The sequence below is a fragment of the Notothenia rossii genome (assembly GCF_949606895.1).
Source record: "Notothenia rossii genome assembly, chromosome: 6".
Lineage (NCBI taxonomy): Eukaryota > Metazoa > Chordata > Actinopteri > Perciformes > Nototheniidae > Notothenia > Notothenia rossii.
Genome location: NC_136909.1, coordinates 75986490 through 76001768, shown reverse-complemented (window position 1 = coordinate 76001768; position 15279 = coordinate 75986490). Strand labels below are relative to the sequence as shown.

Genomic DNA, 15279 nt, shown 5'->3' with positions numbered 1-15279 from the left:
TCCAGGGTCCCATCCATAACTCTTCCTCGTCTGATAAAGTGTGGTCACTGTGGGACTCCAGTGTCTCTCTGCTGTCCTTGTGGTTGTCAAGCGAAGTCTCTTGCTCCTCATTGACAAACTGGCCACTGCTGTTTCTGTCAATCAAGACCTTTGCAATATTGGTTTTGGACCCAAAACTTTTAAGATCGTTGATGGAGGATCCAAGGGAGCCAAGGGAGCCACAGGAGGGCCGAGTGTTGAGGTTGACGTCCACATTAGGGGGAACACATGTCCCTGTTCCATTTTCTGTCTCGTTTTCTGTGCCATCAATGCTAATAATGCTAGAGGGTTCTTCATAAGTCACACCCAACTTGTCTAGTTTTTTAAAATGCTTACCAAGCCGACAAGGAGAGCCCATATTCAAGTTTTTTGGGTGAGGTGGCCTCCTAGTTCGGACAATAGTGCCGTTCTGTGCAAGGTAGATGTTCCCGTTGATGTTGCTGTGGCTGTTGGGGAGTCGGTTCCTCTGCGTCTCTGTGGTGCTTTCTTCTCCTGTGGAGCTGGTCTCATTCTCCTGATCTACCACCAGCTTGATCCGTGGCTTTTTCCCAGGCTAAAGAGGATAGAGGGAGTCAAGGTCAAAATGTCATTTTTTTTCTTTTCACAAGGTATAGTATACACATGTTTCTCGATAAAAAAGGGGAATAAACACTGCGGACAGCTAGTTGAGTTATACTCTACACCCAGTATCAAGATAACAGTATTCACAGTATTTTACTCCCTTGTCCCAGAAAGAAGGCCTGGATATTTTTTAGGTTAATTTAAACGTTTTTTGGGGGAATGTATGCTCACAAGTATTTAAGGACTATCATGTGCTGAAAATGCCTAACCCAAAACCATTAACCATTAACACATACAAATACTAAAGTCCAATCCTTAAATGGTGGCATTACAGTAATATATCTTTTAAGATACATTGTTGTTCTACTAAAGCACATCAATTCAAACATGAAAGAATATCCTTAGACTACATGAAATCCAATGTTTTGATTACCTATCTGCAGTTATGTTATTGAATCTATGGCGATAAATCTATGGACAATAATAATACTGTTCCCAAAAAGTAATCATTTCAAACTCACATAAAAAACACTCAGTTAAAGCAGATAGTATTGTCACATGCAAAATCTCACAGCAAAAACAAGAGCATAATGTTATACAACATGTAAAGGCATAAAAACACAAAGGAAACATCAAAGAGAAGAATAAGTCAGAGAGGTAAGAAATAGAGCAGAGCTCTGATCATTTGCACCAGGAAACCACAAAAGTGTTTTGCTTAAGGGAAATGAGGAAAAGGTGGAAGCTTGACACACTGTAGTGGCAAGCAATAATTCTTCACTCCCATGCAAGGGTAATTGATTGTATTCACTCTTACTTCACAGTGGACCATATCTCTCTAGAAGGCAGTTGAGTTTCCTTCAGATTCTGAATCAGCATCTGACGTTGTTGAGTCTTTCGATGCACTGCCAGATCCGGAGCCACTGACTGAAGATTTGTCAGAGGAGATGGCGTCCTCGTCCACCTCAGTGATAGGGGACAGTCCTCCGTATGTCTCTACAGAGGTGTTACCGATGCTTCTGATATCAGAGCTGTAAGTGGGACCAGTGTAGGGTGCAGAGGGCCCAGGGTCTCCAGACGCCTTCCTAGAACTCCCCGTTGATGCATCTTCACTGAGCTCGCTGGCTGACTCTTTGCTCTCATCAGCAGTCTCAGAGTCTTCCTCGTCTTCTTCTTCACTCTCCTCTGTAATTGTGTCCTCAGAACCACGGCTCTGGCTGGACTTCTGGGAATGCCGGCTGCCACTTGTAGAACGGGAACCAGCTGTACCTGTCTTGTTGCTCAGGGAACTCTGGTCTGTCATCTCACTGACGGATGAAGACCCACCAACGGACTCTGACTCAGACTTTTTCCTCTGGCTGGACCCTCGAGATAAAGAGCCTTCACTTCCTGACACTGAATCTACCTCGCTGGCGGTCCCTGTTCCTGACTCGCCTTCACTGAGTTCTTCACTAGACTTCTCGGAGGAAACTGCGCTTCCTGATGATCTGGTTCTATTTGATGACTTAACACTTGAACCAGATAAAGACGCAGAACCACTCCCACTCCCACTCCCGCTGCCGCTGCCACTGCCACTGCCGCTGCCGCTGCCACTGCCGCTGCCACCGCCGCTGCCACCGCCGCTGCCACTGCCGCTGCCACTCCCGCTGCCACTCCCGCTGCCACTCCCGCTGCCACTGCCACTGCCACTGCCACTGCCACTGCCACTGCCACTGCCGCTGCCACTTGCACCTGATGCAGCTGATGATTTCATGGAAGAGCGGGCAGAAGACCCACTTTCTCTAGTGCTCCCTGAACCCTCTTCCTCCTCAGACTCTTCATCAGAATCTTTCTCTGTCCCTGAATCTTTTTCTGTGCTTGTTTCCTTCTCTGTTGCTGTGCCTGTTCCTGATTCGGATTCTTTCTCAGATTCAGACTCTTTCTCGGAGTCTGAATCTTTCTCGGTTTCTGATTCTTTCTCTGTAGCCGACGACTTCTCTGAGTCTGACTCTTTTTCCGAATCTGATTCTTTTTCAGTCCCAGATTCTTTCTCACTGATAGATTCCTTCTCCGTTTCTTCTCCTTCAGATTTGGACTTACTTTCCTCATCAGAATCCCCTGGCTCCTCATCAGGCTCTTCCTCTGAGTCCACAGTGCTTTCATTGGCATCATCACGGTCCAAGTCTACTTTCAGATAGTCTCTGTCAACACTGCTTCTCTCAGAGGATTCCCCATCAGAGTCTTTCTCCTTACTGCTTCCACTTGCACCTGCTTCTGGCTCACTCTCTGTCACACTAATTGACACTTTAGACTTGTCATCCTCACTGGCTACTTGTGAAGCCTCCTCGTCTCGCTCGCTGCCTGTGGCCGAGCCCTGGCTCACACTACTCTTCGACTTCCTCCGTATCTGCAATTTTTTGCCTAAGTTGATTTTCCTGAAAACTTTACTGAGCTTGCTACGCGTATCAGACTTTCTGTCGATTGGTCCCATAACTGTTGGTCCGCCTGTCAGACTCTCTTGGCTGTCAATGCGGCGGGCTGACATCAGTTTGGCATAATCCTTGTCCTTCTTCCCAGCACCAAACATCTTGAACATCTTGGCTTTATTCCATGGAGATGGGCCAGAAGGACCGGCATCAGACGGCTGTTCTCCCCCCTTGCTGGCTGCCAGGAGTTTGCTGAGTTTCATGACAGACTTCAGTCTCTTGGCAGCCTTAGAGGGCTCGCCCCCCTCTGCTGGCTCAGCTTGTTCGATTTCTTCCCCTGGCATGTCCCTAAATGCAACCCTCTTAGGTGGACCTCCACCACGGCCCCTGCCTCTGCCCTGGTCCTAAGACAGTCATATTTAATTTAGCAATGATTTGATTTAAAAAGCCACTATGTTTGTAGGGTTAATACTGCTGTTTAAAAAACACACACAATGTTAAGATAATCTTTACATTATCACGTAGAGTAAGGAAAGGGCATACCTCAGTGCCACGAGGACCGTAGTAATACTCATCATCCTCCACGATCACCTCTCCATATTCATCATACCTTGGAGGTATTAGCCTCCTCCTACTGCCATACTGAGGAATGTCGTACCTGAGAAATAAATAAAATAAATATGAAAAAAAAGAGTTTAGAAAGAATGTGGATTACATTTGGCATTAATAGTTTTATTAATTCCTAAAGTAAACCAGCAAAAATAAGTTAATTAATCTATTAATCCAAGTTTCTATATTACACTGCCCCCAGTCACTTCTGCTTTTGGTCTTTTTTCTTATTGGCAATATCTTCAACAAGATAGTCAATAATTTATGTGAAGATTAGCAAAAATCACTAGTATTCACTTTGTAAGTTGGGAGCAATATAATAGAGAAAAAGAAAAGGCGGAAACTACATTTCCTAAAATAAATATAGATGAGTACATATTCGCCCATCTTTGTCAAAGGAGTTTAATAAATTACAAAAATGCAAACACATGCTGAGATGGGAATTTGTTGAGAAATAATTGATGCCTAAAGCCCAATAAAACATAAAATATGGTTGCATAACTCTTCTCCAATGTGCTATTTTTTTATTATTATTCCAGAGCATGTTTGGCTTTCATCAGGGGAGTGTTAGATGTGACTATTAATCCAACCAGTACCTACTGAAGAGAACAGTTTCAACATATGCCATTTAAGTCACGGAACAGTTTGAACAAATAGTTTTATGTTTCAAATGTTAGTGTTTCACAGTTGTAACACTAAAAAAATGGATCCACCATTAGGTTATCTGCATTAGTGTGGTAGATGGCCTCCAACAGTTTGAATGTTGATACTCTTCTTACTCTATAATAATACATTAGGGAAGAGCCTAAAGGAAAAAGACCAATGGTAATTTTGTCTTATTGAGAACATGATGAGGGGAGCTTACAACACAGCCGGTTGATTGCTAAATGATAAGCATGACGGCTGTAAAAGTGTGCCCTTCACTGCAAATAGAACATCGCACATCAAAGGCATCGGGTCACAGTGATGGTACACTCATTGGCAATAGCAGCTTTTGTAATGAACTTTGAGACCTACTATTCAAATATAATTACATCTTGTTGCGAATGAAAGCCATCGTATTTCAGACAACCTGAGAAACAGCTGTGGTAATTTGTAGAGCTTAGGTAAGGTAAGTTGGTGAGTAACTACAGGCAATTACCAGACTTCATTTCCATATGTACACTCATCAGATTTCACTTAACAGTTTTAAGCCTTTAAAAGTGCAAAAACATCTTCCTGTTCTGATAAACTTGTGGTGCAAGTCACCTGCCGTAGAGCGGGAGCTTTTAATGAATAACAATTTCTCAGCAGCTGTTAAGGCTTTGAGTTGCATGTTTTTCCTCTTTAAACCATATGGGCTATGTAACAGGCACGCCAAAACTCCCTCTATTCATTAAACCATGGAAAAACACTTCCACACTGAGGTGCCTGACTCAAGGCAGCATAATTGATCTCATTTGAAGGGAATAGAAAGGGTAAATGCTCTGATGATATGTACAGCTCAAGCGGAAGCACAAGTGATGCTCATCATTTATTTTTTCTGAAATATTCCCTCCATTCCTCAAGGATCTAAGAAATGGGAGCTGGAAGGCAAGGTCACAATAAATAAAGTCTTAACGAGGTTATTTTTATTTTTAGCAATGGAGATCACTTCCTGGATGAGAGAGTATGACTGATGAGAGGTGAGACGGTCATGGGGTGCATGCTCACCCTTGGTCATAATTATAGTAGTCCTGTGTGTAGTAGTCCTGGCCCGGGTCGATACCTGACTCCATTGAGAGTTCCTGTATTTCAGAGAGGCAGAGAAAGAAATTACTCAGCACTCCTCAGGGAAAACCAGAAGAAGAAGAGCATGCAGCAGCACACAGGGCGAGTAATACAGCAGAATGGACTACAATCCCTGTGAATTAAGAAAAGCAGGAGGGTTTCTACCTCAGGTCTCAGAAGAGATGGCCTCAGCAGTTGCTGTTGCTGCCAAAGATTAGTACAGAAGAAGGATAAGGTAATGAAAGGAAGGGAAGGTTAGGAAAGACACAAACATAAGGAAGAGTTCACTCTACACATTTCAGATGTAAGTCAAGCCTCTTTTATGTGCATCAATAATATATCTATGTGATCCCAATGAAGGAGCAAGGTGAAAGATAGATTTTATACTGATGGAAACAAAGCAAGGAAAAGAGGGAAGATGTAAGCCAGGCAGCGAAAGTAAGTAAGAAAATGCAACAGAAAAATAAAACATCTTCTGTATTTCAGTTACTGGTCGTTCATTATTTGAAGGTAACAAGAAAGAGTCTTTGTTTGGTAATTATGTTTTGTTTTCCAACTCAGGAGAAACACTCACATTCTTATCTGCTATTTGACAGAAACATTGGGGACTACGACAGAATTGTGATTGAAAGCTAAACTGTAATGTCAGTGTTAGGAGTCCTATCATCAGGATCTCATCTTAATCTCATTCAGTGCTTTCTATCAAGTGAGTTGTAGATAAGAATAATAGGATGTAAACTGCCTGGAGTGTGACAAAATGTCTCCGTGCACCAAAAATAAATAAAACATCACAACAGGAATGCTTACCTGTCTGCCGTAGCCTCCTCGCCTGCTGTGTGCCGCAGAAAGGAGGGAATGAAACAAATAATGAATACAGATTGGCAGCAAAATATTAAGTGCTTTAAGATAAATGAAATGTTTGGTCTATAGGACTAGCGTGTCTACATTCTGCTGACCAGTGAGGAAGTTTCAGCTTTACTTACTGTGCATTTATAAGTGTTAAATTACAGAGTTGCAGATATTGTTCAGTTTGAAAAAAGGGTGCCTTAGGCCACAATGTTATCGTGCTGGTGTGGGCTGTCTTCCCCCCCGTTATCTCATCCAAACAGGGAGCAAAAAAAGATACAATAAATGCAAAGAGCAAAGAGGGGACGAAGATTGGAATTCGAAAAAGTCAGTGTTTATACAGACATATCTGGAGAATCTTCGAGCAGATGTGAAAAGGACTCAAACAAAGTTAATGAAATTGTCTTTGCTTATCACAAATAATGTGCCAGTCCTTTTCAACAGACAATGCTTTTCAAGCTAAATTGAAGTCAGCTAATATTAGGATTCTCAAACACATTAAAAAGTACTCAGGGCAGCTCTTGAGGACAACAGTGCATCTGCAGTGCTTTTAGTACAAGTCAATGAAAAACTGCGAGTAATGGAGCAGACCGGCTGAACCCCTCCAGTTTCACAAGCGTACAACTGTAACCTGTCTGGGCCCATAAATAATGACGACTTCCACACTCGGATATATGGCCAAGCAATGATGTGAGCTTCCTCTGGAGAGCTGTAATCTGTTATTATGGGCAGGGACCAGGGGACAGGGCACAGCCATATGGCCGCACCTCCCAGGCAGAGAGGATGATGGGAGTGGGATCTGATGGATGACTTGTTGGCTTGGCTGCTGGCTACTGCTTCTTCATGAAACATCGAGAAAAATGACCCAGTGGACAGCAGCCGTAAGAAGTTTGCACAAAGGCTTGGGGGAAGATGGGTGATAAGGTAATGTAATAGAAAAAGAGGTGAGAGAGGTGAGCTCAGAATTACAGCAAGACTTGAATACTGATGAACCCAGTGTATTATATTGATAAAAGTAAAGTTCTCTTCAAACATAACTAGCTTCACATTTTCCCACTACATTATTTCTATGTAGAAAAAGCATACAAATACGTTTTCTTATTCTGCTGCCAAAAACACCTTAAGAAACAAAACAAATATAACCAAACTTTTGTAGCAGAAATCATTAATAGGAATAGTTTAGAATTGTATGAAGTATGCTTGTCAAGAGTTGATACCACTCTCCTGTGTGAGAGCTATTGATATTCTTTTCAAACTCTCGGTACAAAAACAAATCAACGTATTCCCCAAAATGTTGAACAATAACACAAATATCATGCACTATGAGGTGTAAGAGCAGGGGGTTGTTTTAATGTAACACAGGATCTCTCTGATAAGCATTTTGTGTGAATATGAATAATAATGAACCTAATCTATTGTATACTATCTTAGGTCTTTGTTTTGTATTTTTTTTAAACAAACTATTATGGTTAATTTGAGACAGAACATTTCTACCCAAAGCATACTTTTAGTCTTAAGCTTGGTAATTACTTTTGATTCTTTTTGAGACACTGCAATGATTCATCAGCCAGGACACAATAGAGTTTGATAAAAACCAGTTGGAAACAATGGAATATAAAGAATACCATCCATTAGGGCTCACTGTTCCTTGGGTTGAAAAACTGCATGTGAGCCGCTTAGCCTTTCTAAAAAAGAGATTGCCCCATGTAGTGAACATGGAATACAGAATTAGCAGGCCTTCGATCTGCCCATCGGGGGATGTGCGATGAATCAAACATAACATTGCTCTGGAAGGGAGGTATGCTAAGACCATTTTGCCTTAGGGCATGGAAGCTAAAACAAACACATGAAGGGTATATGGGAGAAAGACAGAGGAGTGAAAGTAAAGCACACAAAGGAAGAGAGAGGGGGACAGAGGCCGCATTGCAATGAGTGTAAAGAAGGTAATATAATCTCCCGAGAACCACAAGAGAAGATTAACAAGAAGAGGCTACGGATTGAAAGTGTTCAAACTAACTACAGGGGGAGAGGAAGTGTGATAGAGAGAGAAACACAGACAAATGGTGAAGGCAGAAGGTCGGAGAGAAGGGAGTGAAAAGGAGAGGGTAACAGTACTTGACAGTCCCACAGGCAGCGGCCCTAGTTAACGATTGATTGGTTCTCTAATTAGCCTCTTCCAGTGTGCAGCCAAACATCACAGTGACTACTTTATCATGCTGGGAGGATTTCTGTAGACATGTGAAAAGGCGGGTCCCCCAGAGGTTAGCTCTCCTCGTTCAACATGAGCCGGGAGACCCTGTCAATAGGTTTTTATAGTCGATGTTACAATCAACACTAGAAGATGTTCTCACTTAGAAGTGCATTGCCCCATCTTATCTGCATTCAACTGTATTATATTTAACTAAAAGGGTTTCCTGTAGCCTGCCTTAGTGTTGTATCTAATTTGTTCAATTTGCATGTGGTTTATATATTCCTAGATTTGCTTTTTTTATGTGCATTTTGTTTCCTTGCTGAGGGGGTGGATATGACAATTAGTTGTCTCTCTCTGTTGCTGTTTTATACATCTGTAAGGATAGTGTCTTACACCATCCATCACAGTAAGTTGTTTGTTAAAAACACAACTGCAACAACATCCTGAATATGTTAAAAACACAAATGTGCAATCCTCCTTTCTGAATTATTCAAAGCTCATTTCATAGTATTTGCATACCTATGGGACATTCTTAAACGCTATGGAAATTTCCCTCATTAAAACAAATAAAACATCCAACATTATGTTTTCTTATTTTGCTTCATTTAGATTCTGCACAGAGCAACAACATACTAAATGCCCATGCTCTTCACTTATGTGAAAAAGAACAAATTAAAAATCAGCAATATGCAGACAGTAAACGGTTGAGGAAACAGACCCCAGGGTTGCGGGAATAATACATGTTGCTGTTTAGTGAAATTTCAAGTAGCTTTAGTTAAGAAGTGCTTATGCTAAGATAATTAACTGAAATAAAATGCTAATATCATGATGAAGTGACTAAACTGATAATTCAAGGGTATGGTTATCATAGATCTCAAAGCAAATGCACTGAGCCAAACTAATGCTGTATATGCAAGCCTCTTTTATGTACTAATACAAGCCTGTAAGCAAATCGTATGGCAGAGATGAGGACATTTCTTGGCAGGTGGCACTATAATTAGATTTCCAAGTAAAAAAGCATTATTTCAGAAAGACAAACAGTCAACATTCTCTTTGCTAAAGCTTAAACTGAATACTACCCACTGTGCAGAAAATAATGATTATTAAGTAACAACAGAAAAGCAGGCATGTACATGAATAAATGGAAAATATGAGCGTGTGGAGACAGAGAGAAAAAGTCAAAGCACTGTTGATTGAGAGTCCTCATCTCTATTTGGGCTTTTCAATTTCAATTGGCTTGGCTGCTGAGTGTCTCCTGCCATATTCAGTTCACTTGGTCCATTTTCAACACGGTTCATACTTGTTGTTGGGTTGATTTGGCCTGCAAAGCTGGAATTGGTTGTTTTTGGCGTGCTCTGCTCATCACAGGGATCAGAGCTCTGTAGTCTGTTAGCACCTTCTGATTCTTCAGTCATTTGGGGTTTCTTATTAAACTTGGGCACCTTGCAGGTTTTGTCGACTTGGCTGTACAGGTTGGCAACAGACCTCTCTATGTCGGCTAGATTCTCAATGTTTTTCAGGATCCCTTTACGCTCCCTCTTCCTGATATCAGCTTGAGATTGGTCAAGACGAGCAGGATGTTTTCGTTCTGAAACAGGGCGAAGTGAGGACACGGGCGGCAAAGTGGTTGGGAGAAAACGGACAACTGGGCGCGAGTGGTTGCTGATAGCGGGGAAAGGTAAGGAAGGAAGAGGCGGTGGAGGTTGGGGCGCAACCCGCTTATTGGCTGGAGGAGGAGAGGATTGAGGGGTGTTTTCAGGTTTAGGAGAGCAGAGTGTTGAAGGGGGAGAATAAGGTGGACTAGAGGGAGGAAGTGTGGGTGGGGCATGTGGAGGTGGCCGCGGAGGAGGAGGCGGGGGATTTTCTGGTGGATCTGGTATGATCTCCACAGTGATCTGACATGGTTGGTCTGTCATGTAGCTGGGGCTAAACTTCCTCAGGCCGGGTTGAGTCTGTCTCTGACCAACCAGGGGCAACGAGTCATCTCCCTGAGCAATAATGATGCTGGGGGGCACATCCTTGCCCACAGAAGTGGGGCTGTAAGAATAGTCCATGATAGACAACAGATTTTCTGAGGTCAGCTCCAGAACATCATCACTGTCTCTATCACTAACAAGGATGGTAGAAAGGGAGCCTTGGGAGCCCCAGTTTTGCTTGAGGGTTTGTTCCAGGAGGGCCTGCTGCTCAAACTGCCTGGCCTGATCACGGACTGACAACTTGGCCTCTGTGCTGCTGTTCATGCAAAGTGTGCTCGAACTCTCTAGCCTTCGCCTGCTGCTCATTTCTGCTTGGAGTATTTGAAGCTCCCAATCTTCTGGGTCCATAAGTGATGGTCTCCTTGGCTCGTCACAACCCTGCAGCCCCCCGTGAATGTGAGCAGGCATCGACCAGACACTGTCTGAGCCTGCTGAGTATGGGGGAGAAAAGGAGAACCGCTTTTCAGAGGAACTCTCCCCACGTGGAAAGGCCTCAGGACTGCTGAGGAGGCTGTTGTCATCGTACACTGGGTTGTGAGTGGTAAGTGGGTTGTGATCCGACAGGAAGGTCACGTTGCTCTCTGACTTAGGCAAGTCGACATGCAATGCTCCGTTGCCGTGGGCTGCCATGGAGCGACAGGCAAAGTTGCTAAGAATCCTCTCGTGGTTCGCTTCCGCAATGACAGACTTGTTAGCCCTGCCCCAGTAAAAGGTTGAGGTGAAAAAGAAAAAAGACTTGAAACAAGTGAAAGTTAAAGGATGAGCAAAGCAAAAGAACAGAGGGTGAGGCAAAGCAAAACCGCTATCATTTTATTCTGCATCTTAACTGAAATATGACTCTTAGTATTGTGACTGTCATTAAGAACATCTGCACACCCTGGACCAACAGATATACAGTATGCTTGTTTCTCAATTTTATAAACATAGATTAGTTTTAAATAAGCTTATGATGAATAATACAAATCTGATGCTCTTTAATATTGAAATAGCGATTATGCCCCAAAATAGGCTGGGCTATGGTCTTCAGATACAGTTTAATGCAAATCATTACCATCATTAAGCCATATTGGATGCATTAGTGCAATCAGTCACAACACTAAAAGATGTGAAATTAAGGGTGACATAGCACGAAAATTGTTGATATCTAATGGGAAGGTAGAGCGGGAACAGCTATAGGCGTATCTACTTAAGTGCACTACCGCTTTTCTGACTACATAGTAAGGGGTTTATTGAAGCTTTGGAAAACAGCTACCATCTGTTACCACAATTACACAATTACAATTAACTATAACAGGATAGGCCATTTTAAATAGAATTTTTGCACAAGGGTATTAATAATAAAGGAATAATTCTAGCATAGGAATATAAGGTACATTTACGAACATTTTATCTATAAAATGAATATGCATATACTCAGCAAGATAGATCCCATTTGGTTTGGGATTACTTACTGCAGTCTGAATCCAGAGAGACAAGGGAATAGAAATGATGGAGAAGATAGAAACACAGACAGATGGTAAAAAGACTAAAGCAGAAATGTCATGGGTGTGGAAGCGTAAGCTCAAGGGTACGTCAATACTGTACTGATTTATTTGCTGTGTGCATTTGAGAATATGCAAAACCATTGGCACTGCCACACACACACACACACACACACACACACACACACACACACACACACACACACACACACACACACACACACACACACACACACACACACACACACACACACACACACACACACACACACACACACACACACACACACACACACACACACACACACACACACACACACACACACACACACACACACACTTTGAAAACTTTGTTGTAAACATGCCGTTCCAAAGTCTTTTAATGTGGTTGTTTATAGGAACTTTTCTTGTTCCTAGCACAGGCTATAAAATAACCCCCAAATAAATGTTGCTCGGCAGCAATACGATCCCCAAGAGAGCTTTTAATCAAAAGCTTCTGCTTGTTGTTGAGTGTTGGTCAACATCTGTTGTAAACATTCTTTACAGCTTGCCGTTAAATTTCCGTTTTCAGTTTTCAACAGCAATAGTGATGGTAGTAGTAGTATTTCTTTTAAAATGATGTAAATGAAAAGGATTAATCCTAGCAGGGCAGCAGTTTCAATTCAACCTCATTTAATCAGCAGACATTAATATTTCATTAGACTTTAGGGATACTATTATAAATGAAAGGTGAAATTGGATAGAAAAACACTCTGAAATAAAGGTAAGCTCAGGAATCATTCATGTATAGGTTTAAATTGTTGGAAGATTTAAAGTAATTTATTAAAATCAACGACTAAGCACGGGCCATATGTTGTGTTTGTTACATCTAACACTGCCTTACAGCTGTTATTACTGTTTATTATGAATCATCAGCTGAATCATGTTTTTTCTTTCTCCAAATAATACAATTTACAAGCAACCTGTATTCATCAAAAGGATCAGTTATGGAGATATGCATAATCAGATATATACAGTGCCTTAAACATGCCTTAATCATACTACCGAATAATTTTGTAAGAAGAAATCAAAATGTTAAAAGAAAATGAAAGGCTATCTTGTATACCTCAATACACTCTTACCTTTAGAGGGTTGTGCAAACATGTATACAATGTCAAATATGAGCACATACTGTACATGCTCTAAAATAAAAATAAATTATAATCCCTAGTTGTGCAGCAGCATCCATTCCTTTTTTCAGACATCTAAAGCTGGAAGACAAAGAGCAGGGTGCCCCATTGATGCAGGCACTGCTGTGTCTAAAGCAGCAGTTGGAGGACTAAGGTCAACCTGCAGAGCTGCCAGCTGTCATTAGGAGGCATTTGATTATGCATTCTCAAGAAAAGTCGGTGTGAAAACCAGGAAAATAGTGTAGCATTCAACCGGAAGGCATTTATTCGGAGTTATTTCCCCCAGAAATGAAAAAAGGGACCTGCAGAGCTAGTTCCTGCTTATCATAGGAATGGGTGGGATGGGTGAGAGATAATAAAGGGTCAGGTTTAACCTACCTGGTGCTGTCGCCAAGCTCCTCGTAAAGGTTAGCAGTGGGAGCAGCTGCTGGAGGTGCTTTCCCTCCTGGTGGTAAAGCCATCTGAATCCTGGCAGTTTTGGCACACTCTGCCTGTCGCCTGTGCAAAGTGTTAACATTTACAATCACCCAGATACTGTATGTGTTTCTAGTCCACATGCAAAAAGGAATAAATGAGAAAAAAACAAACTCATACACAAGCATACAAAGAAAAATCAACCCAACATAAAAGTCTTTGCCTCTTTTATATTTAATCTATGAACTCCTCTTTACTCAAACAGTGTGGTTAAAAAGTGAGTAGAAGCCTGGCACATCACTCATGCATGAAGTCTACCATGAATTAACCATTTTTGCTAAAAAGAAGCACATGCAGTAAGAGGCGTTAAAACTAAAGTTACTGTTATGTTCAGTTTTTAAAATAAAAAAGAATAACTTGATTTTGTTGGATAAAGATAGCTAACATCTATTCTTATTTTATATAGAGCTGCAACTTTTGACCAGTCGAAGAAGATACCATAATAAAGACTCTTATAAAAACTATAAGAGACTATAATAAGAACTGAGCATTGGAAACATAATCTTTACTTAACTCACCAAACGTTTTAATAAATTGATTGAAATCTTTAGGTTAACATTCTAGAAAACCAGTCCTGCTGTTAGTCCAATATGTATTGCCATTTTAGATTGTTATCAAAATAGTTGTATCTGTCTTTTGTTAGCTTGTTTAACTCTGTTCACCAACTGCATATTAACCCTACAAGCTGCAAAGTTTTAGAACAATGAGGTTATGAACATATTTTAATCAGATCATAAAGTATCTTTTGAGAAAAATACCTGTAGATATCCATGAAGTTCGTAAAAAAAGACATTAGGTATTCTGACACCTAACGACTGAAAGGTCATTGTACAGTAGATGCTGCGATTGGTTTTCAGCTATCTATTTTCAGATTTACATGCTGTGCAATTATATTTTAATTAGCAGGCCTGTGAGAGATGATGGGTCACAGAAGCTTTCAACAGAGTGACGAGCGTACTAGAGGTCAGTAAACGGGTATAAGCGCAGAGATTTAAGTCTTTTTGACTTTGGGTTGATTTTCCTTTCGAATGTCGTCAGCTTGATATCAACATGATAAGAAAATCATTCCATAAAAAGGTACAAGATAAATTAGTTTTACTTTATATTATATTCTGGAAAACATTTTAAAAAGGGTGGCATTATGTAGCATGCATTTATCTCATTATCTTTGCACATATTTTAATCACTAATGATTAATGAAGATGAGAACAATTGTACTTCTCACACACACTTGATACATGAAAAGCGACGAGTTCTAAAACACAAGAATAATGACTTACTCTTTGAACCTGGTGATAGATTTTGATTCAGAAAAAAGGAGAGGAGACAGAGGGAGATAGGGGACAAAAGAAACAAATCATTACATCATTTGGCAAGAGCGTAACCCCATACGATGTTGATTGAATAATGGACGTTATTAATGCAGTCCTTGCACAGAAAATGAAAAATCTTTGTATATAATATGTTTTTATCTTTAACCACAAAACAGGGAAATACTTCATGCACTTTTTTCCCATTTCTATGCAAAGCAGCTAAGCCTCGAGCAGTGACTGCAAGGCAACATGAAAAAGTGGCCATTGGTTTCTTTTTAAGTGTATCTTCTATGCTTCATGTCACCATTACTTATTCAAAACAAAATTCAATTATTCCACATGAATACACAGATACACTTTTTAAAAAATGACGCTCATTCCAAAAGGTTACAGCAGATTGTGTTAACACAAAAAATTATTTCCTAAATCAGTTTAATTTTTACGAAAGTAATGACACCACCAACAAAAT

General features: G+C 41.0%; 2 protein-coding genes across 2 annotated transcripts in view; both read right to left on the bottom strand.

Moving 5' to 3' along the window:
- Positions 1-454: 454 nt before the first annotated feature.
- Positions 455-15279, bottom strand: part of LOC307044481 (protocadherin-15-like) — a 189984-nt gene continuing 175159 nt past the window's right edge. Inside the window, exons 33-39 of the mRNA XM_079689759.1 lie at positions 13402-13521; positions 6168-6189; positions 5526-5564; positions 5304-5377; positions 3546-3660; positions 1415-3406; positions 455-592 (exon numbers count right to left, since the gene is read on the bottom strand). Coding sequence (XP_079545885.1) covers positions 1436-3406; positions 3546-3660; positions 5304-5377; positions 5526-5564; positions 6168-6189; positions 13402-13521 — 2341 coding nt within the window. The 3' untranslated portion in view covers positions 455-592; positions 1415-1435. The remainder of the gene's footprint in view (positions 593-1414; positions 3407-3545; positions 3661-5303; positions 5378-5525; positions 5565-6167; positions 6190-13401; positions 13522-15279) is intronic.
- On the bottom strand, positions 9353-11003 carry LOC307042873 (protocadherin-15-like; the record flags this gene model as incomplete). The annotated part of the gene is made up of 1 exon (XM_079687043.1): positions 9353-11003. One exon carries the CDS (start codon positions 11001-11003, stop codon positions 9576-9578), a length of 1428 nt encoding a protein of 475 aa, XP_079543169.1. The 3' UTR covers positions 9353-9575.